This window comes from Notothenia rossii (genome assembly GCF_949606895.1).
Source record: "Notothenia rossii genome assembly, chromosome: 1".
NCBI classification, from domain to species: Eukaryota; Metazoa; Chordata; class Actinopteri; order Perciformes; family Nototheniidae; genus Notothenia; species Notothenia rossii.
Genome location: NC_136912.1, coordinates 14,704,698 through 14,729,792, shown reverse-complemented (window position 1 = coordinate 14,729,792; position 25,095 = coordinate 14,704,698). Strand labels below are relative to the sequence as shown.

General features: G+C 38.9%; 1 protein-coding gene across 1 annotated transcript; it reads left to right on the top strand.

Annotated features, from left to right (window-relative positions):
• The first annotated feature begins 543 nt into the window (after positions 1 to 543).
• tapt1b (transmembrane anterior posterior transformation 1b) lies at positions 544 to 23,212 on the top strand. The gene is made up of 14 exons (XM_079679944.1): positions 544 to 767; positions 11,756 to 11,886; positions 11,990 to 12,108; positions 12,334 to 12,496; positions 13,774 to 13,909; positions 15,537 to 15,634; positions 15,712 to 15,781; positions 15,952 to 16,032; positions 16,640 to 16,749; positions 17,694 to 17,753; positions 18,425 to 18,493; positions 18,602 to 18,678; positions 19,229 to 19,401; positions 20,093 to 23,212. The coding sequence occupies exons 1-14, from the start codon at positions 590 to 592 to the stop codon at positions 20,338 to 20,340; spliced, it is 1,713 nt and encodes a 570-aa protein (XP_079536070.1). The 5' UTR covers positions 544 to 589; the 3' UTR covers positions 20,341 to 23,212.
• The last annotated feature ends 1,883 nt before the right edge of the window (positions 23,213 to 25,095 follow it).

Sequence of the window (25,095 nt, the reverse complement as noted above, 5' to 3'; positions counted from 1 at the left end):
ATGATATAAGAAGTACATTTAAAAGTTGATTTAAGGAGACATCTAAAAATCAAGAAAAATACCCTTCACTTCACACTCCAGAGGGTTAAGGACAAGGGTAAGGCGATTTTATTTTTAAAAGACAATGAAGGCAGGTTATATTGATATATTGATTGATATATTGATTATATTCAAAGGCAAATTAATACTTAGTGCCCTGAATCTGGAATAATGTATAATTCACAGCACAGCCTCACAATCGCAGGAACTTTTCATCTACAGATTGCTTTGGTCTGACTTTACTCTTCACTGATTGGTTACAGAAACGTTGACCTTATTGGCTATAGAAATCAGAAGGAGGGGCCCATTATCATATAAAAACCGCCGAACATTCACATGTATGCTCGCGCGTATGTTCGCACATATTTTCGCGGAGGTCCATATATATAATATTAATATATAATAATAATAATGTAATATTCGCGTGAATATTCGGCCGTTTTTACAAAAAACCGGGCGAAATAAACTGGCGAATTATGGCACTTTTGGCTTTCCATAATTTCCATACTATGCAGCAGCAGCAGCAGCGGATGAGACCGTTTGGCTGAAGATGGCGGATTCGCTGTCGTCAGGTCTGGGAGAGGAGCAGGAGAATGAGAATGAAGACAGGGAGCGGGACGGGAAGGCTGCCAAAACAGAGAAAAACAAGGAGAAAGACAGAGTCACGGACACCCAGCGGTCCAACGATAAAAACGGAGGCAACAATGGCAAGAAACGCAACCTGTCAGGTGAGAGCTAGCATCGTTACTACAGCCTGTAGGCTGACAGCGCTAACGCTAGCTAGCTGCTGTGGCTGTGCTGAAGTGATTTTAACTCAACTGACCAAGTTGTGTTTGGTTATATAACATAACTGCACTGTATAGGTGGTTATATGTGTTGCTTGAGCACGCAGTTTCAATTTCAATATGTTACTAATAGTCTGTGTAGCCTGTGGCACTGTTCCGAGTTTGCAATTGATCCCTGAATGTGGCTAACTATATCACTTCACCTACTGTTTCTTAAACACTCAGTGGATTTAAAGTGACGTTGCGTGTCTCATTTATGTTATATGCATCCTACTGTAGCTGTTAGACGACTGTCAGCGAGACCGCACGGTTGCATGCAATGATGTACTAAACATGCAGAAGTGTAGATAGGCCAGTTTGTTGCTATGTCAAATTTAAGACGTGCTGTTTCTTTACTGCGGTCAAGTGAGCCTACGCTACGTTTCTGTTGGTCAAGTGAGCCGTCCCAAAATTGAAAGTTCGCCCGTATTACGAGTTTTACGGTAAAAATGAAGTCGGCGAGTCTTTACTGGCGTGTAACATCTTCCGGTTTTCAGAATAAGACGAGTTTTTTTTTTACGGTATATATATTGTAATGATCCCAGGAAATTTCGGAGACAGATGTATTCCTCAGTTAGGCGTCTTCCCGCCATTGTTTATTAAAGACAACACACATCAACAGGGACACATGTGTCTCTCTCTTATGGACGTCCATGAACTAGCAAGCAGCAGACTGCGGTTACATAACTTCCGGTCTTAGACCGGAAGTCCGCTGCAATAAATTAAAATAGAACTGTCAGTATGATCAAATCCTAATTTTGAGACATTAGTTTACATGATCTTTGAACATTGAGCTAAAAACAAATATTTCTTTCTCATATTATAAATCAGATTGTCTTGTAATCTAGGCGAAACACTGCTCAAATAGGACATTTTGGATAGCTTTTATTATGAAATTAAACATCAGATTGTTATGAAATTTCATGAGTAGCTCACTGAGGTGGTCTACTATAACACTGAATAGAAGAAGTTCTGTGGAAGCAAAGATTTTAGGAAAAATTGCAATTTGAAATCAGGATGAACACTGTTCAAATTCCACTTTTTACATAGCTTTTATTCTGAAATTCCAAATCAGATTGACATGAAATTTCATGAGTAACTATCTGAGGTGGTCTACTATCACACTGAATCGAAGAACTTCTGTGGAAGCAAAGATTTGTGGAAATATTGCAATTTGAAATCAGGAGGAACACTGTTCAAATTCCACATTTTACATAGCTTTTATTCTGAAATTCCAAATCAGATTGTTATGAAATTTTATGAGCAGCTATCTGAGGTGGTCTACTATCACACTGAATTGAAGAACTTCTGTGGAAGCAAAGATTTTTGGATATATTGCAATTTGAAATCAGGAGCAACACTGTTCAAATTCCACTTTTTGGATTGGTTTTATTCTGAAATTCCACATCAGATTGTTATGAAATTTTATGAGCAGCTATCTGAGGTGGTCTACTATCACACTGAATCGAAGAACTTCTGTGGAAGCAAAGATTTGAGGAAATATTGAAATTTGAAATCAGGAGCAACACTGTTCAAATTCCACATTTTACATAGCTTTTATTCTGAAATTCCACATCAGATTGTTATGAAATTTTATGAGCAGCTATCTGAGGTGGTCTACTATCACACAGAATAGCAGAAGTACTGTTGAAGCAGACATTTTAGGAAAAATTACAATTTCCAATCAGGAGGAACACTGTTCAAATTCCATATTTTGTGTACACATACAGTAAGTGAGCTTCAGTGTGTCGGTGAAAGTGAGAGTCAAGTGTTGTTTGCAGCTGTTTTTCAATTTAAATGCAAAGGACACATTCCCAATGGCCTGCCCTTGCTTTTTTAAGTGTGTCTTCGTCGGTCGCCAGACATTCTTCATGATACCATCGCTCACATGTATCACACTGTATCTGTAAAATAAAATAAGCAAAGTCAATGATTTATCAGTCATACATTGCTTCTTGGATGTGTCTTGAACATATATGATTACATAAAAGTACCGTAATTTGATTGAAATAAAGAGCGTGGGGCGGGGGGGAGATGAAGATCGTGGTTCAATTAGGTTTTAACACCTTCAATATATTTTAATTTAGTTTATACCAGTCTATATTAGAATTGAAGAACAACAACAACGAAAAATCCTGCAGTCATTGATTTAAAAGGAAAACTCACCCAAAGGGTATTCGGAGGTCCAGATCCAGGGGGCTTTGGGGCAGCGCACATCGCACAGTCATTGTCCATATCAAACACTGAGATGAAATACATTTATGTTATTATTTACTTATGTACACATAACACAGTTCAGTTACAACAGACTTGCAATCAAAACACATTTAGCTTGTCAACAAGATGATTGATAATCATCCACTCAGGCGTATTGAAAGCCTGACAGTCTAAATCAATGTAACTGTCACTATTCAAAATTCTTTACTGTCGCAAATTATAAAAATATTATTACTTCATGCCTTAACAGATTATAAATTATATGCAAATTATAAAAATATTAATACTTCATGCATTAACAGATTATAAATGATATGGATCATGTTTCATCTCCAGTTGACTTTTAAGTTTGATAAGAAGTATTAATGATTCTGAGAAATGTGTGGGGTACATGAATTTGCATTTGTACACAAATTCTGTCACACCTTGGACTACAAAAGATGTATTATTTGGGCTTCTTTTGAGAGGCTTCAGTTTGTTTGGATGTGTAGGATTAAATCAAATTTCACAATAGCATGATAAGGAATGAATTATGTCTACAGTAAATATTAAAATGGATTACGAACCTGAACCCTTCAACAATGACTGTGCCAAGTGTGTCCTTGCAAGAGCCATCTCCTTCTTGGTGGTTTTGAAGGTCATGTCTGGCAATGCAGGCTACAGCTTCTTCCAGAAAAACACTTTAAAAATCCGATTGTAAATTCAAATCCGCAATTAAACCCGTAGCAGTCCGTAGCAAATAGACAGGCATTGGTATTAACCCTTTACCTCTATGAGTGCATTTGAGTAGCCGGCGACGCACTTCAAGCTTTATATTGATATCGCCGTAACTCACATAGTAAATGGCCATTTCGCGCAATTGAAACGACTTTGGAAAGCTACTATAACAGTTGGGGCTTTGCGCTGATATGCGTAATTACGGTAGGAGGTGTGAGAGGGTTACTGGAGGCCACTTGTTCAAAGACTTTTAGATTGTCTCTGAAGGCTTCGGCAACTACAAACGCTTGGACAATAAAAAAAAGTTTAAAGCCAAAGGAGTACAAAGGAGATTGTAAGATCAAAATAAATATAACTTGCTGGAGCTATGGTAAAATAAATTTTAATTCGGTTTTGATACATAAAAGTATTTTTTACATGTTAGTTTAGTGTGTGTTATAAAGAAATTCGGTATTTGAGTGTAATTGAGTGCTTCTTTGATAGTTTGAACTGATCCTTCTTTGATCCTTTTAACTTCGATTGGTCTAACCTTTTGACCTCTCTTGTATTTTTAAATTTACTAGTGCTGTAGTAGGTATTTGGCTTTACAGGTGTGTGTGCGTGCGTGTTTGCGTGCGTGCGCATGTGTGTGTGTGTGAGAGAGAGAGAGAGAGAGAGAGAGAGAGAGAGATGCATTTATAGGTTTGCATCAACAGCCTACATGCAGCAGTATTTCATAAATGCAGAAACTAAATTTATGCATAAATGCATTTTTCAGAAATGCATTCATGCATTATGCATTTATAGGTTGGCAGCAACAGCACCTAAATGAACATACTGCAGTAAAAACCAACACAAAATTCGGTATTTGAGTGTAATAGAGTGCTTCTTTGATTGTTTGAACTGATCCTTCTTTGATCCTTTGACTTCGACCCTTCGACCTCTCTTTTTTTAAAATTTACAAGTACTGTAGAGTGTACTTGGTCATACAGGTGTGTGTGCGTGTGCGTGTGTGTGTGTGTGTGTGTGTGTGTGGGGAGGCGGGGGGGGGATCAATGGGAGAAAACACCTGTCTCCTCAATACCTGTGTCATTCCAGCTGGACATGTCCTCCTCATCCTCAGAGGACTGTAGGACAGATCCTCCTTTGCAGAAAAGTCTTTTAATTTTTGCTGAAGCAATGAGAAGCAAAGCAAGCTACATGCACCTGTATATATGTACTTTGGCACAAAGGGAAAAAAATATTGTAGTTGAGTGCAATTTTGAGTCTTTGAACTGATGACCCTCTTTGATCCTTTGACTTCGATTGGTCTAACCTTTTGACCTCTCTTTTATATTTAAATTTACTAGTGCTGTAGTAGGTATTTTGCTTTACAGGTTTGTGTGCGTGCGTGCGTGCGCATATGTGTGTGTGTGTGAGAGAGAGAGAGAGCGAGAGAGCGAGAGAGCGAGAGAGCGAGAGAGATATATGCATTTACAGTTGTGACCAAAATTATTAGCCCCCCCTTATGAAATTAGACAAAACGTTTGATTTCTCCATGGAAATGGCCATTAACAACACATATTTGTTAATGTGAAAACAAATGGACTCTAAAGACATAATTTGACATTTTTGATTAGAATACTTTATTGATACAATCAGTTTAAACAAAAAAAGGGCAGAAATGAGAAATCGAAAATTATTAGCCCCCTGGCCATTAATTGTCAATGGTGTACCCTTTCTGAGCCACAACTGAAAACAACCTCTTAAAATAGTTCTTCACTAGGTTGGCACAGGTCACCTGAGGGATTTTGGCCCATTCTTCCTTTGCAAATTGTTCCAGCTGGTCCTAATTGCGTGGTTTCCGAGCATGGACGTTCACTTTCAGCACCCTCCAAAGATTCTCAATAGGATTGAGGTCTGGACTCTGTGCGGGCCACTCCAGGACCTTGGTTTTGGTATCCTTCAGGAACTGTTGGACCAATTTTGATGTATGCTTCGGGTTATTGTCTTGTTGGAAGACCGAGCGACAACCTAAGGACAGACTACGAGCAGATTTCTGCATATTATCCCTCAAAATGTCAACATAATATTCTTTTTTCATGATTCCCTGCACCCGAACAAGGCTCCCTGTGCCTGAGGCTGCTAAACAGCCCCATAGCTTGATGCTCCCACCACCATGTTTAACTGTGTGAACTGTGTTCCTAGGGTTGAAGGCCTCTTCCTTAACTAACTGACCATTATGATTATGATGAGATGGTTTTGAAAGCAGATTAGAAAGCGGAAACCACAAAAAGATCCCCCCAAACTATGACAATGAGGCAGGAGTCTCATAACTGCAAGTCTGATAAGTTGTAGTTGAATATTGGAAATAGCATTAATGAAAAACTAAATGTGTTAACTAGGCCTTAAAGGGCCTAAGGTGTGGCTGGCTCTGTTACAAATAGAACATTCAAAGGAGGACTGGGGGATGCAAAAGATCCTTTACAGCCTAAGAAATAAGATATCAGAATAGCTTATTAAATAGATGAGCAACAAAGACTATCTATCTATCTATTATATATTACATTATTATAAATTTCATAACAATCTGATGTGGAATTTCAGAATAAAACCAATCCAAAATGTGGAATTTGAACAGTGTTGCTCCTGATTTCAAATTTCAATATTTCCTAAAATCTTTGCTTCCACAGAAGTTCCTCGATTCAGTGTGATAGCAGACCACCTCAGATAGCTGCTCATAAAATTTCATAACAATCTGATGTGGAATTTCAGAATAAAAGCTATGTAAAAAGTGGAATATGAACAGTGTTGCTCCTGATTACAAATTGCAATATTTCCACAAATCTTTGCTTCCACAGAAGTTCTTCGATTCAGTGTGATAGTAGACCACCTCAGATAGCTGCTCATAAAATTTCATAACAATCTGATGTGGAATTTCAGAATAAAAGCTATGTAAAATGTGGAATTTGAACAGTGTTGCTCCTGATTTCAAATTTCAATATTTCCTAAAATCTTTGCTTTCACAGAAGTTCTTCTATTCGGTGTGATAGTAGACCACCTCAGATAGCTGCTCATAAAATTTCATGTCAATCTGATGTGGAATTTCAGAATAAAACCAATCCAAAAAGTGGAATTTGAACAGTGTTGCTCCTGATTTCAAATTTCAATATTTCCTCAAATCTTTGCTTCCACAGAAATTCTTTGATTCAGTGTGATAGTAGACCAACTCAGATAGCTGCTCATAAAATTTCATAACAATCTGATGTGGAATTTCAGAATAAAAGCTATGTAAAATGTGGAATTTGAACAGTGTTCCTCCTGATTTCAAATTTCAATATTTCCTAAAATCTTTGCTTTCACAGAAGTTCTTCTATTCGGTGTGATAGTAGACCACCTCAGATAGCTGCTCATAAAATTTCATGTCAATCTGATGTGGAATTTCAGAATAAAACCAATCCAAAAAGTGGAATTTGAACATTGTTGCTCCTGATTTCAAATTTCAATATTTCCTCAAATCTTTGCTTCCACAGAAGTTCTTCGATTCAGTGTGATAGTAGACCACCTCAGATAGCTGCTCATAAAATTTCATAACAATCTGATGTGGAATTTCAGAATAAAACCAATCCAAAAAGTGGAATTTGAACAGTGTTGCTCCTGATTTCAAATTTCAATATTTCCTCAAATCTTTGCTTCCACAGAAATTCTTTGATTCAGTGTGATAGTAGACCAACTCAGATAGCTGCTCATAAAATTTCATAACAATCTGATGTGGAATTTCAGAATAAAAGCTATGTAAAATGTGGAATTTGAACAGTGTTCCTCCTGATTTCAAATTTCAATATTTCCTAAAATCTTTGCTTTCACAGAAGTTCTTCTATTCGGTGTGATAGTAGACCACCTCAGATAGCTGCTCATAAAATTTCATGTCAATCTGATGTGGAATTTCAGAATAAAACCAATCCAAAAAGTGGAATTTGAACAGTGTTGCTCCTGATTTCAAATTTCAATATTTCCTCAAATCTTTGCTTCCACAGAAGTTCTTCGATTCAGTGTGATAGTAGACCACCTCAGATAGCTGCTCATAAAATTTCATAACAATCTGATGTGGAATTTCAGAATAAAACCAATCCAAAAAGTGGAATTTGAACAGTGTTGCTCCTGATTTCAAATTTCAATATTTCCTCAAATCTTTGCTTCCACAGAAGTTCTTCGATTCAGTGTGATAGTAGACCACCTCAGATAGCTGCTCATAAAATTTCATAACAATCTGATGTGGAATTTCAGAATAAAACCAATCCAAAAAGTGGAATTTGAACAGTGTTGCTCCTGATTTCAAATTTCAATATTTCCTCAAATCTTTGCTTCCACAGAAATTCTTTGATTCAGTGTGATAGTAGACCAACTCAGATAGCTGCTCATAAAATTTCATAACAATCTGATGTGGAATTTCAGAATAAAAGCTATGTAAAATGTGGAATTTGAACAGTGTTCCTCCTGATTTCAAATTTCAATATTTCCTAAAATCTTTGCTTTCACAGAAGTTCTTCTATTCGGTGTGATAGTAGACCACCTCAGATAGCTGCTCATAAAATTTCATGTCAATCTGATGTGGAATTTCAGAATAAAACCAATCCAAAAAGTGGAATTTGAACAGTGTTGCTCCTGATTTCAAATTTCAATATTTCCTCAAATCTTTGCTTCCACAGAAGTTCTTCGATTCAGTGTGATAGTAGACCACCTCAGATAGCTGCTCATAAAATTTCATAACAATCTGATGTGGAATTTCAGAATAAAACCAATCCAAAAAGTGGAATTTGAACAGTGTTGCTCCTGATTTCAAATTTCAATATTTCCTAAAATCGTTGCTTTCACAGAAGTTCTTCTATTCGGTGTGATAGTAGACCACCTCAGATAGCTGCTCATAAAATTTCATGTCAATCTGATGTGGAATTTCAGAATAAAACCAATCCAAAAAGTGGAATTTGAACAGTGTTGCTCCTGATTTCAAATTTCAATATTTCCTCAAATCTTTGCTTCCACAGAAGTTCTTCGATTCAGTGTGATAGTAGACCACCTCAGATAGCTGCTCATAAAATTTCATGTCAATCTGATGTGGAATTTCAGAATAAAACCAATCCAAAAAGTGGAATTTGAACAGTGTTGCTCCTGATTTCAAATTTCAATATTTCCTAAAATCGTTGCTTTCACAGAAGTTCTTCTATTCGGTGTGATAGTAGACCACCTCAGATAGCTGCTCATAAAATTTCATGTCAATCTGATGTGGAATTTCAGAATAAAACCAATCCAAAAAGTGGAATTTGAACAGTGTTGCTCCTGATTTCAAATTTCAATATTTCCTAAAATCTTTGCTTTCACAGAAGTTCTTCTATTCGGTGTGATAGTAGACCACCTCAGATAGCTGCTCATAAAATTTCATGTCAATCTGATGTGGAATTTCAGAATAAAACCAATCCAAAAAGTGGAATTTGAACAGTGTTGCTCCTGATTTCAAATTTCAATATTTCCTCAAATCTTTGCTTCCACAGAAGTTCTTCGATTCAGTGTGATAGTAGACCACCTCAGATAGCTGCTCATAAAATTTCATAACAATCTGATGTGGAATTTCAGAATAAAACCAATCCAAAAAGTGGAATTTGAACAGTGTTGCTCCTGATTTCAAATTTCAATATTTCCTAAAATCGTTGCTTTCACAGAAGTTCTTCTATTCGGTGTGATAGTAGACCACCTCAGATAGCTGCTCATAAAATTTCATGTCAATCTGATGTGGAATTTCAGAATAAAACCAATCCAAAAAGTGGAATTTGAACAGTGTTGCTCCTGATTTCAAATTTCAATATTTCCTCAAATCTTTGCTTCCACAGAAGTTCTTCGATTCAGTGTGATAGTAGACCACCTCAGATAGCTGCTCATAAAATTTCATAACAATCTGATGTGGAATTTCAGAATAAAACCAATCCAAAAAGTGGAATTTGAACAGTGTTGCTCCTGATTTCAAATTTCAATATTTCCTAAAATCGTTGCTTTCACAGAAGTTCTTCTATTCGGTGTGATAGTAGACCACCTCAGATAGCTGCTCATAAAATTTCATGTCAATCTGATGTGGAATTTCAGAATAAAACCAATCCAAAAAGTGGAATTTGAACAGTGTTGCTCCTGATTTCAAATTTCAATATTTCCTCAAATCTTTGCTTCCACAGAAGTTCTTCAATTCAGTGTGATAGTAGACCACCTCAGATAGCTGCTCATAAAATGTCATGTCAATCTGATGTGGAATTTCAGAATAAAACCAATCCAAAAAGTGGAATTTGAACAGTGTTGCTCCTGATTTCAAATTGCAATATTTCCACAAATCTTTGCTTCCACAGAAGTTCTTCGATTCAGTGTGATAGTAGACCACCTCAGTGAGCTACTCATGAAATTTCATGTTAATCTGATGTTTAATTTCATAATAAAAGCTATCCAAAATGTCCTATTTGAGCAGTGTTTCTCCTAGATTACAAGACAATCTGATTTATAATTTGAGAATGAAGAAATATTTGTTTTTTAGCTCAATGTTTCAAAGATCATGTAAACTAATGATTCAAAATTAGGATTTGATCATACTGACAGCTCTATTTTAATTTATTGCAGCCTGACTGCAGTCTGGAGGGTGACTTCCGGTCTAAGACCGGAAGTTATGTAACCGCAGTCTGCTGCTTGCTAGTTCATGGACGTCCATAAGAGAGAGACACATGTGTCCCTGTTGATGTGTGTGTTCTTTAATAAACAAGGACGGGAAGACGCCTAACTGAGGAATACATCCCTGTCTCCGAAATTTTCTGGGATCGTTACAATATCTCGTTTTATTCTGAAAACAGGATGTTGCTACACGCCAGTAAAGACTCGCCGACTTCATTTTTACCGTAAAACTCGTAATACGGGCGAACTTTCAATTTTGGGACGGCTCACTTGACCAACAGAAACGTAGCGTAGGCTCACTTGACCGCAGTGTTTCTTTGCAGCGCATTCAGGAGCGCGGCCGAGAGTGGGAAACGTATTTATACTTTATACTTTTGTAATTGGGTTCCAATTTATGTCAAGTCAATTATATAGGCAATTCAGGAGGCTTTACAATGTATCCATCACTCGACACTTATGGTTGTTACCGTCGCTTTAGGGAACGCTACCCCCAAAAAACCGGAAAAAACCTTAGGAAAAGCTAAGCAATAGAGCTAAACGAAACAAGAAAATATGATATTATTTGAATAAATAAACAGAAGTTAGAATGAACTTTTTGCTGTTTTTAGTTTACTGCTAAAATACAATGAATTGCTTGTTGAATTTGAATAAATGAAAGAAGAAGATTAACTATTTTCGATAAAAGTGTACTTCCAAAAGTTCTGGGAAAGCCCTGTTTCACCAAAACAATGCCCCCCATACACAAATCAAAGTCAATAGATAATGTTTTCCCATGGTGTAGTAGAAGACCTTAAATACCCTGAACTCATCCAACAACTTTAGGATGAACTCACTCAGCCCTGATGGTGAGCCAAACAATAACCAAACATCAGTCTTCTCACTAATGCACTATTGTACTTTTGTGACTGGATGGGGGAAAAAACAGCCATGCTACAAAACTTTTAGGAAAACTTTCCCATAACTGTGAAGTCAGTTATAGCAGCGAGTTTATGATTTGGGAATAAGATGTTCAACACTCGCATATGGTTGTAATATTTGGTTGTAGACCTGTTCGGTCATATAGTTAAGGTATTTCCTATCTTAATGCACATTTTAATGGTTTATTATGAGCTAAGGACTCCCTTTTGTCTGCAGTGTAAAACAGGCACCTGCTGCTAACATGAAGGAAACTATAAATGCTTTTTAGGATTATAGTTATTTTTATCACTAAGGTGTGCCATTTCTAATTTCCCTTAGAAGGCTTTATTGTGCATGTCTATTAATTCAGTTATTTGTCTTCTGTCCATTTCTTGCTATAGACCTGTCTCTGGTCAGATTTATAACTACTGAGCTAACCAGAGGCTACTTCCTGGAACATAATGAGGCCAAATACACCGAGCGCAGAGAGAGGGTCTACACCTGCCTCCGCATCCCCAAGGAGCTGGAAAAGGTAAAAACAAACAATTCAGTGTGACACAATTTATTACAAAGTCACAAATAAATAAATAGTATTATCTTATTCTCCATGTCTGTCTCTCAATCTCTCTCTTTAGTTGATGACATTCGGCTTCTTCCTCTGTCTGGATGCCTTCCTCTATGTGTTCACCCTGCTGCCCCTCAGGGTGATTCTGGCTCTTTTACGGCTCCTCACGTTGCCTTGCTGTGGCCTTGGGTAAAGTACACCATTTCTAGGAATGCAAATACACCTCCTTTATCTAACCTTAGCCACATTTGTAAACAGGACCTGTGAAGCATTGTTTTTAACCTCTATAGAGGGCAGTACAGCTCTCTCTGCATTTGTCCAGACCGTTTATAACCTGTTCTGTTCTCCCTCTCTTCTTGTGACTTTCCTCTGTGAACATTTCTACCATGTATAATTTGTGTGTGTGTGTTTTAGTGGCGCCCGCCTGCTCCAGCCGGCCCAGGTGTGTGATGTGCTGAAAGGCTTCATCATGGTGCTGTGTTACTCCATGATGAGCTACGTGGATTACTCCATGATGTACCACCTCATCAGAGGACAGTCTGTCATCAAGCTGTACATCATATACAACATGTTAGAGGTACACCATGATAATATTGCAATTATAATAATAATAATAGCTTAGATTTATATAGCGCCTTTCATGGGACCCAAGGTCGCTTTACAAGGAAGAACAGGGCAAAACAAACAACAAAAACAAAACAAAAGGCAATCAGACAACCAGTCAGACACACAAAAACAACAAATAGATTAGGGGCCAAAGGCCTTGGTGAACAGATGTGTCTTGAGGGCCCTTTTGAAGGCGTCAAGCGTGGGGATGTTGCGGATCTCCGCAGGGAGAGCGTTCCAGAGGGTGGGGGCTGTCACACTGAAGGCTCTGTCCCAGAAGGTTCGCAGTTTGGTGCGGGGGGTCGTAAGCAGGCCAGAGTCTGAAGACCGCAGGTTCCGGGGTGGGGCATGTGGGTGAAGGACGTCCGATAGGTACTGGGGGGCATGTGCATGGAGGGACTTGTAAGTAAGGAGGAGGACTTTGTAGGTGATGCAGGACTTGACCGGCAACCAGTGGAGGGGGATGAGGGTGGGAGTGATGTGCTGCCACGGCTTTGTATGTGTGAGTACCCTAGCAGCACAGTTTTGGACATACTGGAGCCTGTCCAGGGTTTTGTTGGGAACCCCAAACAGGAGACCATTGCAGTAGTCCAAGCGGGAGGTGACAAACGCATGGACTGGGGTTTCCGCAACCGACTCCGAGAGTGACGGTCGGAGTCTTGCAATGTTCCTTAGATGGAAAAAGGCCGATTTGGTCACAGACTTGACGTGGGAGTGGAAGGAGAGGGTGGAGTCGAGGATGACACCCAGGTTGCGGGCTTCAGGAGATGGGGAGAAGGAGCAGTCGTCAACCTCGAGGATGAAGTCACCAACCTTCTGGAGCAGCGCCTTGGGTGCCACAACCATGAGCTCTGTTTTCCTGCTGTTTAATTTGAGATAGTTGCATGACATCCATGCTTTGATGTCATGCAGGCAGTTGATGAGAGACTGAGGGGGGAGCTGGGAGGATGGAGTGGTGCTGAGATACAGTTGGGTATCATCAGCGTAACAGTGGAAATTGAGTCCATGATGTCGGATGATCTGGCCGAGGGGGAGCATGTAAATGGTGAACAGGAGGGGGCCAAGCACAGAGCCCTGGGGTACACCGTGGTGGACTGGGGCCGGGGGTGGATTAGAGCCATTGATGGAGACAAACTGTTTCCTGTTATGGAAACACTTTGTATCTGATGTATCTGATTCTAATGTACAGTGAAGTACTAACTAATCTGCTCTCTCTCCTCCTCTCGTCCTCCCCTGCTTTGATATCAGGTGGCAGACCGCCTCTTCTCATCATTTGGTCAGGACATCCTGGACGCTCTGTACTGGACAGCCACAGAACCAAAGGAGAAGAAGAGAGCGCACATAGGCGTGATTCCTCACTTCCTCATGGCTGTGCTCTACGTCTGTATCCTCACTGAGAACGGCCTGGGATTGTTGTTACCAGTTTGTGTAACTTGTTGCTTTTGTGCGTTGTTCTGTAAAACAGACGGGTCAGGAAATGGACAGACCTTTAGAACCACAACAATTAGTCATTCGGCAGGAAAGCCATCAGCAACATTTTTGATAATCTATGAAACGTTTAAAGATCCCATGTCATGCTTTTCCGGTTATTACCCGTCCCCTTGTGTGTTATGAAGGTTTTTATGCATGTACGGTCTGTAGAGTCACAAACCCTCAAAGTACACCCTGTAGCGCAGGGGTCGGCAAGTAAGTTTGGCCTTGGGCCAATTTTTTCTGAGCCACTAGATGGCGGGCCAGAACAAAATAAGTAAAGTAATTGATTGTTAAAACATGTGACACGTTCGGCTTCTCCGATTTAGTTGTCAATGTTTTGACTGAACTTTGTTACTGTTCACATATAAGTAAACATTACGTTTGAATGATTTAGTGAGCTGGTGTTATTTTTTTCAAACCACAAACCGCATGTTGGCTATTTCAGCACCATGCGCTGTCCACCTACTTATTGATCCACTATCAGCGTCAATGCACCCCACTGCCAGATTGTGCCTGTGCTGTGTGTCATTCACTCTCAACATGGATAAAAGTATAATAAGTAATCTTCAGGTTTAGGTAGATTCTCTATTCGGACATTATAGCCAATATGTGTGCGACTGTCGGTCCGGTATTGTAAAAAAATAATAATAATTATCTCAAAATAATCTCTTATTTTTATTCTCCAAATAATTTTCTGTTCTGAAACTGGCGCGCTTACACTGTAGGGGTGCGGGTGCTAGTGGAGCCTCGCCGATGGGGGTGCTGCAGCCCCCTCAGCATTTTCTCACTGATGTTCCGCTGTAACGGTGGTAGACTCATCAGAACAGAGTGGGCGAGCTGACCAATCAGAGCACAGTGGGCTTACAGGGAGGGGGGGGCAGGAGCTCCAACAAGCCGTTTAGGACAGAGAGTGAATACACATACTATACAGAGATGCTGTATGAGAAACCAATGTGAGCTTGGAAAATTGCACAATATAAATCAATTCTAGTAGACCTCAACAATGGAATTATGATCAGTAGAAATGGCCATGACATGGGACCTTTAAGTAAAATAAACAGAGAAAATATGCATACAAATAAGGATGTAGTCATTTTCACCTTTGAATAACAAAAAGTCACATTGACATCATTTATATTACAAAATATTATATCTAATATGGGTCAGTGACTTGTGGTTTTCTTTTTAAGCATTACAGGTCCAGAGTTTGCCAATATTTAGACTTTTTTTATTGTCTTTACTGAACAAAAAATATCTTTGGGGTTTAGACTGGTCGTACAACAGAAGCAGCTCGAAGTCAACTAGTGCTTAGAGAGGCTTTTTGGACCATTTCATTGAAAAAACAATGGGTCAATGATCTAAAAATAATCTGCAGATTAATCACTAATGAAATAACCATCAGTTGCAACCTGGCAGATCTTTTCTTTGGAATACTAAAACAATCATACTAATGGGCCTGAATCAGAAACAGTTAACACACAACATGATATTCTTCGCTGTACTCCTCAGTGTTTTTTCCTTAGCACGTATTTATCTAGTTCTCCATGCCATCCTTATCATGGTTCAGGCCACCACTCTGAACGTAGCCTTCAACTCCCACAACAAATCCCTGCTCACCATCATGATGTCAAACAACGTGAGTATAATGCACACAGACATTTAACTGAATTATGTAGCATGAGTTCAGCCATGATCTTTGTTTGTTTTTTGCAGTTTGTTGAGATAAAAGGAAGTGTGTTCAAGAAGTTTGAAAAGAACAACCTTTTCCAGATGTCAAACAGCGGTAAGTGTTCAAAGGTCTCTAAAACAGCTAAATATAAGTCGAAAAATCAGCGGTCTGCGTATATTTTCTAACTCGGCCTATGAAGTACAAGGTAAAATTATGGAATTGAGCTCTACCGCAGTGAGTACAAAGTAGGTTAATCCGGGATTGATTTGTTTCTTTTTCCACAGACATAAAAGAGAGGTTCACCAACTACATCCTCCTGCTCATAGTCTGTCTGAGGAATATGGAGCAGTTCTCCTGGAACCCTGGTAAATGAACGCAGTGCTGCACAGATAATGTGACATACTGTAACCTACAGTACACACATGGTTAATCTATATGACAGCTATAAGTTACATCATGCTGCTCCTCGCAGCTACATCCTCTGGTATTATCAGCTTGGTTCAGCAGTGAACTGTCACTACATTTGTATGCCTAATCTTTTACTGAATATTGTCACTTAAAGGTAGGGTAGGTAATTTTGGAGAAACGAGCTCGAGTGCGCTAGAATTTGAAAATACAAAACCGGAAAAAATCTGCCTCTTCCTTCAGACTTCCTTACAGAGCCCCTCCTCCAACACACACGAACGCGCACATGACCAATGAGGGCACGAGATAAGTTTGTGCACAGATGGCAGGCTGACAGGCAGGTAGGCCATCCAGTTATTTTAGCCGGGCCGGCTAAAATGATTGGTCGTGCTTTCTACAGCGCTGCGGCTTCCACAGCTGAATTTTTTTTAATGTATTTATTGTCAAAGCATTTAATTTATTCATTGTTATCGGCATGTTAAGAGCATTCCATGGAATATAACAAAAAGTGTTTCTGAAATGAATTACATACCCCACCTTTTAATAGTTTTTAATGTTTGTTTTCAGACCACTTCTGGGTGCTGTTTCCTGATGTAGTCATGGTGATTGCCTCTGAAGTTGCTGTGGACGTTGTTAAGCACGCCTTCATCACCAAATTCAATGACATCAGTGCTGATGTGAGTTTGCATGCAGCATTTTTGCCCTTTATACATTAGGTTGTTGTGGAGTAGGTGTATAGAAGTGTGTCAAGGCACCTAAGAGAGCAACATTGTTGTTTGAAAGAGAATCAAACACAAAGAACACGTTGGAATTTGACAAAATCTGAATTTCATGTTTGTTTACTAGTTATTTTAAGTGCTTTTAAACCAGTTCTTACACTCCTCATCTCAGTAAATGGACCCTTTTTGCCCTATCCTCTTTTTTTATGTATTTTAAGCAGAGCCATTACATGGATTAGTTCAGCATGTCGTCTATTATTAGTTTCAGTCTGTACAAAATAGTGAATTTTGACACAAGTGGAAGAGGTTGATGCAAAAGCTTAATTGCTATTAGTGATGAATAACAAAGACACAGATGTGTCCGCACAGATTTGGATGTGGTCTCTTGACACTGAGAAAACTCCATCCTGACAGGACAGTGAGAAGCGGTCAAAAGTTCAGCAAACGGCTAACAGGCCTAGATTTGATATAATCCTTTTTCTATTTACTTTTCAAAGGTGAATTCATTTTGAGCTCAACATACTCTATTCGGTTCGACTGTATTGACGTTTTCTCTTTGATTGCCTGTAAGGAGATTTAACCTTGGTTATGTAACAGAAACCAACTCCACAAGAAGGGATTAACCCCTTCATCTCCAAAGTGTAATATAATCATACATGAGTTAGCGTCCAAGCAAACATGCTGTCCATATTTAATCCATGTGTGCACATTGCTTTTTTCTATTTATCAAAATGTGATGTGGCTCATCTCCTGCCGCTAACCAAACTAAACCTTGTATAAACACATAACGGATGAATACATATCTCCCTCTGCTGATTCCATTAATTTTAGCAGCTGTATGTTCTTTTGATATTTGTCTACTTTTTGGACTAATATTGTGTTACTGTATGTTGTTTTTCCAGGTATACGGGGAATACAGGGCCAGCCTTGCCTTCGATCTTCTCAGCAGTCGACAGAAAAATGTGAGTGAAATGTGTTCGAATATCAGATTTGCTCCCAAACTAGGTCAGAGATTGTCCTACTTAGCGGTCAGGATCCCATGTTGGGTCACCTGTCTATCTATTTATATCAACAGTAAATTGAATTACTTTTTATCATTAGGTTTTTTTTATTCTGGCAGTGAGTTCAATGAACTACAACTTAAGGATCAACACCTCTGCTCATGTTGTTTCCATATAGCAACATTTTTCTCAATACAAGCAGCGGTCCTGACGTGCAAATCGGTCGTCCGACCTGGGTATAGGGGCGAAAGACTAATCGAACCATCTAGTAGCTGGCTCTAAGGGTATTTTATCAACACAAGGATATAAGTATTAAACTAGAACTGCAAAAATGTATAAATTATTAGATATACATATGGTCACACTGTAAAAGCCAACCCTTACTGCAAACTGGATTTATTGTTGTTTGTATTATATAAGTATAAGCTATTCTACAATTCTCAATCAGTATACATTTTTTGTTAAAGAGTGAATGTGAAACAAAGAATGAGGATTGCAATATCACAGATATGTTCTCCAATCTTTATTGAGATATAATTATATGAGTAAGTTATGTACTTTTGTTATGGAGGAATATTAATGTTGATTCTTGTTGATATCTATTTGATAATATGTCTTAAATGTGTCTCCAGGCTTACACAGACTACAGTGACTCAGTCTCCAGAAGAATGGGCTTCATCCCGCTCCCTTTAGCTCTGCTGGTCAGTCACTGTATATGAAAATATCAATTTCTATTCCTTTCATGTATTTTCAGTGTAAGGGGTTATACATTTTATATCTGATTATGTGTTTGTGTTCCTTATTTTCAGTTGATCAGAGTCGTAACCAGCTCAGTGAAGATCCAGGGTTCGCTGTCCTTCATGTGTGTGCTGCTGTTTTACCTTGGGTTAGTAGACACTTTTGCAGTGTTTTTTGTCGTTTTGTTTATTTTGTGTTGATTATGGTTGCCCCTGTGGACAAAAGCGGTAGTTTCCATGAGCAACACCGCCTCGTTTTGTGTAGGAAAGACTCAACTTGGTCATGAAGGGGGGTTTGACCAATACGATGACTCACTCTAGTGGTTTAGACTTGTATAAAAACTTGTCTTGAATAGCTGGTTTCAAATTCAACTTAATGTTAGCTGAAGCTATTTCTAGCTTTGTTTTAGCCCCCAATGGTAATTCATATTGATGGAAATCCAAAGTTATTTTCTGTCCTTTTGAGATTGTTTATTTTTATTTTGGTCAATTATGTCTTGTTTGTCTTTGCTTATCCTTCCCGAGTAGGTGTAAGCATCAAATATAATATAAAAAAGTGAAAGTCACATTCTTGTGTCGGTCATATTGAGATATTAGTTTTATATTCATACTTTTCCTTAACCAGTTAACATTTTCTTGTTGTGCCTTCAAAGTTTGCACTTTCTCACATATCCACATGTTTTGTGTGTGTTTGCGCAGGATGATCACTCTGAAGGTGCTCAACAGTATCCTTCTGCTGGGTACGTCTTGTGGATTCGTGAAAGAAGCCAACATGGAAGAGAAGCTCTTCAACCCTCCGCCCTCCGTCGTCTCCAGCCGTGCCAACTCCAGAGCTCACCGCACCAAAACCGTCCACATTCCACCACAGCAAGGTAGCAGTTGATCCAACTCTTACAACAATAACAGCCGCAGACTTACTACTCAAAATCTTAATAGTTTTGTTTTTAACAATGGTGCCTCGATATAATATTAGCCCTTGACCTAGTACTCATTTTTACTGTATAACGCTTAGATGTATCAAAATGCAACCTTATAGCATTAGCACCTTGCTCTGTTAACTTGGTGCTAACAGTAAACATCCGTTTTTTTGCTAATTTCATTATTATCTGAAATATTTTTCACCATGTAGCATTAGCAGGGGGAAAAGGGAATGTAATATTGCATTCCTGTGAGCTATAGTAGAAATACAGCTAACGGATCAGATTGGGCTCGATAGCTCAGTATTGCCAATGCCAATCAGGTGAAAATGCATTGCTCTTCTCCAATTCTGATCTTTGAGATCAAATGTGGACATCCCTTTCAAAATGTTTAAAGGGTCATGTGATTTGATGTGCCTATATGATTATTCTTGACGCTTGCAATGTCAAGCCCTGTTGATCTAATCACAGTAAGTTTAATGACATAGGTGATGCAAGCCATTTTGTTGACATTCTGTCTTCGTTGTTGATGAACATATTTAGTCACAGTCTTTGTTAAAAACATGAACACTGCTTATGACAGTTGCTAAGCTTTGATTGGATAATTGCTATTAGTATTAAACCTCCTCCACTCTCTCTCAAATAGAACCCACAGTCGACAAAGGAGGAGCATCCGTGGCAGCAGATGTTTCTTCGCCCCCCAGTGTGGCAGAGAGCTCTGCCCCAACACTCCCCAAAAGTGACTCAGACACTTTCCTGACCACGCCAGACGGGGATGATGATGAAAAAATCATCAACACCGACACCGGACTGGAAGGTCTCGAACCACGAACGCCCAAGAAAGACTTGCTGGAAATAGACCGCTTCACCATCTGTGGCAACCGAATAGACTGAAAGCCACAGGGAAACAACCGGCAAGATTCAGGGATCAGAAACACGGGTCGGACTAGAGAAACTTCAGTGCACCTGACCCCTGAATATTTATTTATTTATTATTGACAAAACCAGCCAAGGCATAACGCTGTTACTACAAGCATCACAGGCGGCCTCAGATGTCTCCATCTGGTCCAGCCGGTGCCTCGTGAACCAGGTTCACTCCGGGAATTGGTCTTGGTTGTCACGGCAACCTGAAGACATGCTTGCTCATGACTATGGGAGAAAACTGGCATAGCTGTAGAAGAGCATGAAGACAGAAACACATGTGACGTAGTGCCACTAGGATCGCTGTGTGATGAAATGACAGCTGGACTGTGCGAGTACGTGTTCAAAAGCATAATCATGAGTGCGGTGCAGATTTGTTTTTAGAAAGAACAAACTTGTCAATTTTTTCAATTTTCAAAAGCCTAATATTTAAAATGAAGTTTTTATGAAGACTGTCAGATCTTTTTCTAGAATCGACCTGCAGGAATAAGACTCACAATCACATTAACACACTGTTGAAATCCCAATGTTGCTCTGCTGACACACACACACACACACACACACACACACACACACACACACACACACACACACACACACACCCACACACCCACACACCCACACACACACACACACACACACACACACACATCCACACACATCCACACACATCTAAAATGGTCTTGTTTAAAGTGAATTACTGTGATGACCCCGAGTGTCCTTAGCGCTCCGACATGGCAGCAGTGACATTAGGTAGACCTTCCAGAAAAACGCGGGCTAAAATCCTTGATTATGCAATTAAACATGCGGGGTTTTTATGTGATTTTATACGGTGAAATTGCGGGAAGTTGCGGAAAGTTGCGAAATATGCTAAATATGCGGGAAAAAAGAATAACAATTTTTTAAAATATTGGGCTGTCTTATTTATTCTCTCTCACACACAACCTGCCACTAACGTTAAACCCCTTTACTATTCAATTAAACACATTCAATGTTTATTTATTGAAAAGCAATTGGGCTATTTTAATCTCACACACACACACACCCCCCCCCCCCCACACACACACACACACACACACACACACTTCTCCGCCTCATTCTGTTTTCATTTACTTGTTCGTTATCTGACCAGCTTCAATCTTGTAGGCTACTCACTTCGTTTCTTGTAGCCCTCGAAAGGGTTTTGGATGTTGATGCCTCGGTGAACGTGAGTTGTTTGGCTTTCTTGTCCGCAGCAGCAGAAAGCATTTTCGAATGTTTGAATGAATCAAAGTGGATCGTCACCGTCGATTTTCTCTTATGCTCCAACACACAGTTGCACGGGGTGCTGAATAGTTTCCCCCCACTTTTTGCCCGGTCTTTAGTAGAAATGTTCGTCGGTAATTAGATGGATTAGATTTTTTCATCTTGGTGTTTTCTCTCTCGTGTGAGCTCCACACGTTCACTCTATACAGTGTTGTTTACATTCTGTGATGTGCGAGCTGATGACATCACGTCAAGATGAGTTAACTTTTTTTTTTTCAACTTTGTGTAGAAAAATGCGGGGATTATGCGGCCTTTTGATAAATATGCGGCCTTTTAAAAATCTGCGCCATTTTGCTGATTATGCGGTAAATTCTGCGATCGCAGAATCACGTTTTTCTGGAGGGTCTAATTAGGTGCAGTCCTGCTGAGTGCACTGGCTTTGGTTACAGAGTTTACTTTACCTTTTAGACGCAGATCAAAGTTTAGAGGTTTTAATGTCATGCAGCTTGTATTGATATTGTTACTTTAAGCAACGAGATAGGCTGGTGCCTGTTTGTAAAGACAGTATTTATTCAAAATTCAAGCCAAGTTTGGAAGATATTTCATTTTTAGATGATTTTCTTTTTCAAATGCTTCATGTCAACACGCATGTCGCCAACAGTTTGGCACGTCTTGGTGTAACACCACTGTGTTCTTGGTCTCATTTAAAATTCTTGGTGTGTGACACTCGCATATCAGCATCAATTTAACATGTTTTGTTATTATTTCCCATTATCTTTGCAGCGATATGAGAAATAATTAAGGTTGCATGTATGCAGGTGAAATGTTTAAGGGTATTGTGTGATAATTATCTATCAAAAATAACAAGGATCATATGAGCACTTTGGTTGAACCATGCAGCATCTTTTTATTTTCCTGAGAGCTGTAAGAAGTCAGGTTTGAATCCTAAATGTTGCTGACATTGAGTGGTGTGTTTGTTGTTCGGCTGGCTTTGGTAATTGGAAGAAGCTTTTTCCAAATGCTTTCAATTTTATATAACGACCTTTAGAAGCTGTAAAAGCTGGAAGCATTGTTGATCATATCATTTCCGAAATGCTGAATTCAAGCTATCCCTACATTTAGCATCTCATGCTAATATCCTGTTGTATTTGATTCAAGCAACAATGCTTAACATTTGGATTTTCGAAAAATAAATACCCAGTAGTTTTTAAAAGGTCTTTCAAATTAATTAATGCTTCTCTGAAGATACTTCCAGAATCGTGTGTGTGTGTGTGTGTGTGTGTGTGTGTGTGTGTGTGTGTGTGTGTGTGTGTGTGTGTGTGTGTGTGTGTGTGTGTGTGTGTGTGTGTGTGTGTGTGTGTGTGTGTGTGTGTGTGTGTGTGTGTGTGTGTGTGTGTGTGTGTGTGTGTGTGTGTGTTGCATGGATGGATCTCACTGCTACTTCAAGACATACTCTATATGTGAATCGGATATTGCATTGTTTTTATTTTTGTTTGTACAACAACCAATCTTATACAAATCTTGTATGTGGTAACGAAGGAGAATAAAACAGGATTTTGTTTTGTAACCCTTTTTGTTACCATCTTACTGTTCAATAATTTATGTGTGTGAAGTGTCTTTCTGTGCGTGTTTGAGCATGTGTGTGTCTCTAACTGATTCATGACGCAGCTGCATGTACAGTACATGTTCCCCCACATGTATTCGATTTCATCTAAACATATGAAAAGGCTCTGATGGTTTGAGGGATGCGGATGAGGAGACTATACCCTTCCCGTAATTGTTACCTCAAACAAACATCCTGTAAGTTCCATATTTACTTAATGTTTTCTACCTTTCTACTTGATGTTATGGAAGTTGTGAAAGTTCTCTGTAACCATATGATTTCAATAGTAGCAGAAGACAATTTGATTTAAAAATCTGTAATACGTTGAGGAGAAATCATCTTTCACATACAAAACTACAACCCACTTTCAATACACCATACATATACTTATCAAGTTATGGTTTCACATTTGACATCATTCATACATAAACTGTTATCTATGCTTTGAGTATTTTTCTCATGCAGTTGCAGAGGTGGCCCAGTGTAAACACATCGGTAACATTGTGGACAGCATGGAGATAGTAGTGTGCAGCTTCATAGTGGGTTCAGTGGTAAGGCCCCAGAACACTGAGCATGAGTGTGTATGTGTGTGTGTGAGAAACAGTGGCGAGTGTTTCACTGAAAGGAGTCACTGCAGGCTCTGTTCACAGGGCAAACACTGCAGACCACTGTTCCCCCTCAATGGGCATTTAGAGGGGGTGTCTGTCATCACAGTCGTTCACACACAGGGGAACTTTTTATTAAACTGATAAATGATCTGCTTCTGGAAACATGATTTGGGTTTTCCTGATTATGTCAACATACTTCACATTTACATTTAACCCCTGAAGTGTCATGTATCGTGTAAAATGACTGTGAGGAGGCGAGAGAGGATGAAAGAGAGTGCTGACTTATCAAAGGCTTAACCGGGCTATAATGTTACTTTTGAACTGAACTTTGGGTTTTCCCTTTTTTGAACTCGAACCCTGTGTGCTTGACATTTTTTCACAAGCCTTGACCGTCTATCTAACAACCTCAGAGCTGAAGGTCAGCCGCTCAGTGACCTCAGAGTCAATTACCTGTCGTCACATTCGGTGGAGGAAGAAGTACCTAGATCCTGTTTTTAAGTAAAAGCACTCATACCATAAAAATAATCAAGAGTCCATAAAAAGTATGTGTGTATGATCAGGAAAAAGTACTAAAAGTTTCAAAGGAGAAGTTTGTCCCCTGTGACACTGTTAATGTTATCATATGTTAATTTATTTTTGCATTCATGTAAAAGCAGGATTCTGCTATTGTTGAGATGGAACTTATTTTGAACTTTTAACCAATATTTTCAATAACGATGGATCTGCTGATTCATTTCTCCATTTACAGCTAGATTATACGCTTTTAAAATGAGTCAAAATAGTGATATATTATACCTTACAATAACCCAGAAGAACCCATGAAACCTTCTAAATGCAAACGGTCTCTTATATTAAATAGCCTAAACTAAAAGTATTTTAACATATAAAAAATATATTTAAACATATGGGTAGCTTTAGGATGTCCTTCTGGGGATACAGTTGTATCAATATAGCCTACATTTAAAATGTTAAAATGATTTTTAAAATATACATTTAAATATGTTATCATAAAAAATTAAGATATAAGATAAGAAATTAAGCATATAAGAAAGGTTATTAACCTGGAAATCAGATTGGTCAAACACTATTTGACACTGGCATGTTAAATTCAAAGTAAAAGAAAAATAGAAATACTCAGTGAATTTACACGTAGCCTAACCTGCCTTAATGTGTGTTTAATTACAGTATGCTTCTTGAGTAAAAGTATTTAGTTACTTTCCACCACTGACTGATTTGACTCCACGGTGTCGCGCGGATATCAGATTGGTTAAA

What these genes read in the sequence shown, in the direction of transcription:
- tapt1b (XM_079679944.1), top strand. Translation starts at nt 590, where the DNA reads ATGGCGGATTCGCTGTCGTCAGGTCTGGGAGAGGAGCAGGAGAATGAG. An exon ending in CAAGAAACGCAACCTGTCAG is followed by an intron (nt 768 to 11,755) that starts GTGAGAGCTAGC and finishes TTCTTGCTATAG; the next exon opens with ACCTGTCTCTGGTCAGATTT. An exon ending in CGCTCCCTTTAGCTCTGCTG is followed by an intron (nt 18,494 to 18,601) that starts GTCAGTCACTGT and finishes CCTTATTTTCAG; the next exon opens with TTGATCAGAGTCGTAACCAG.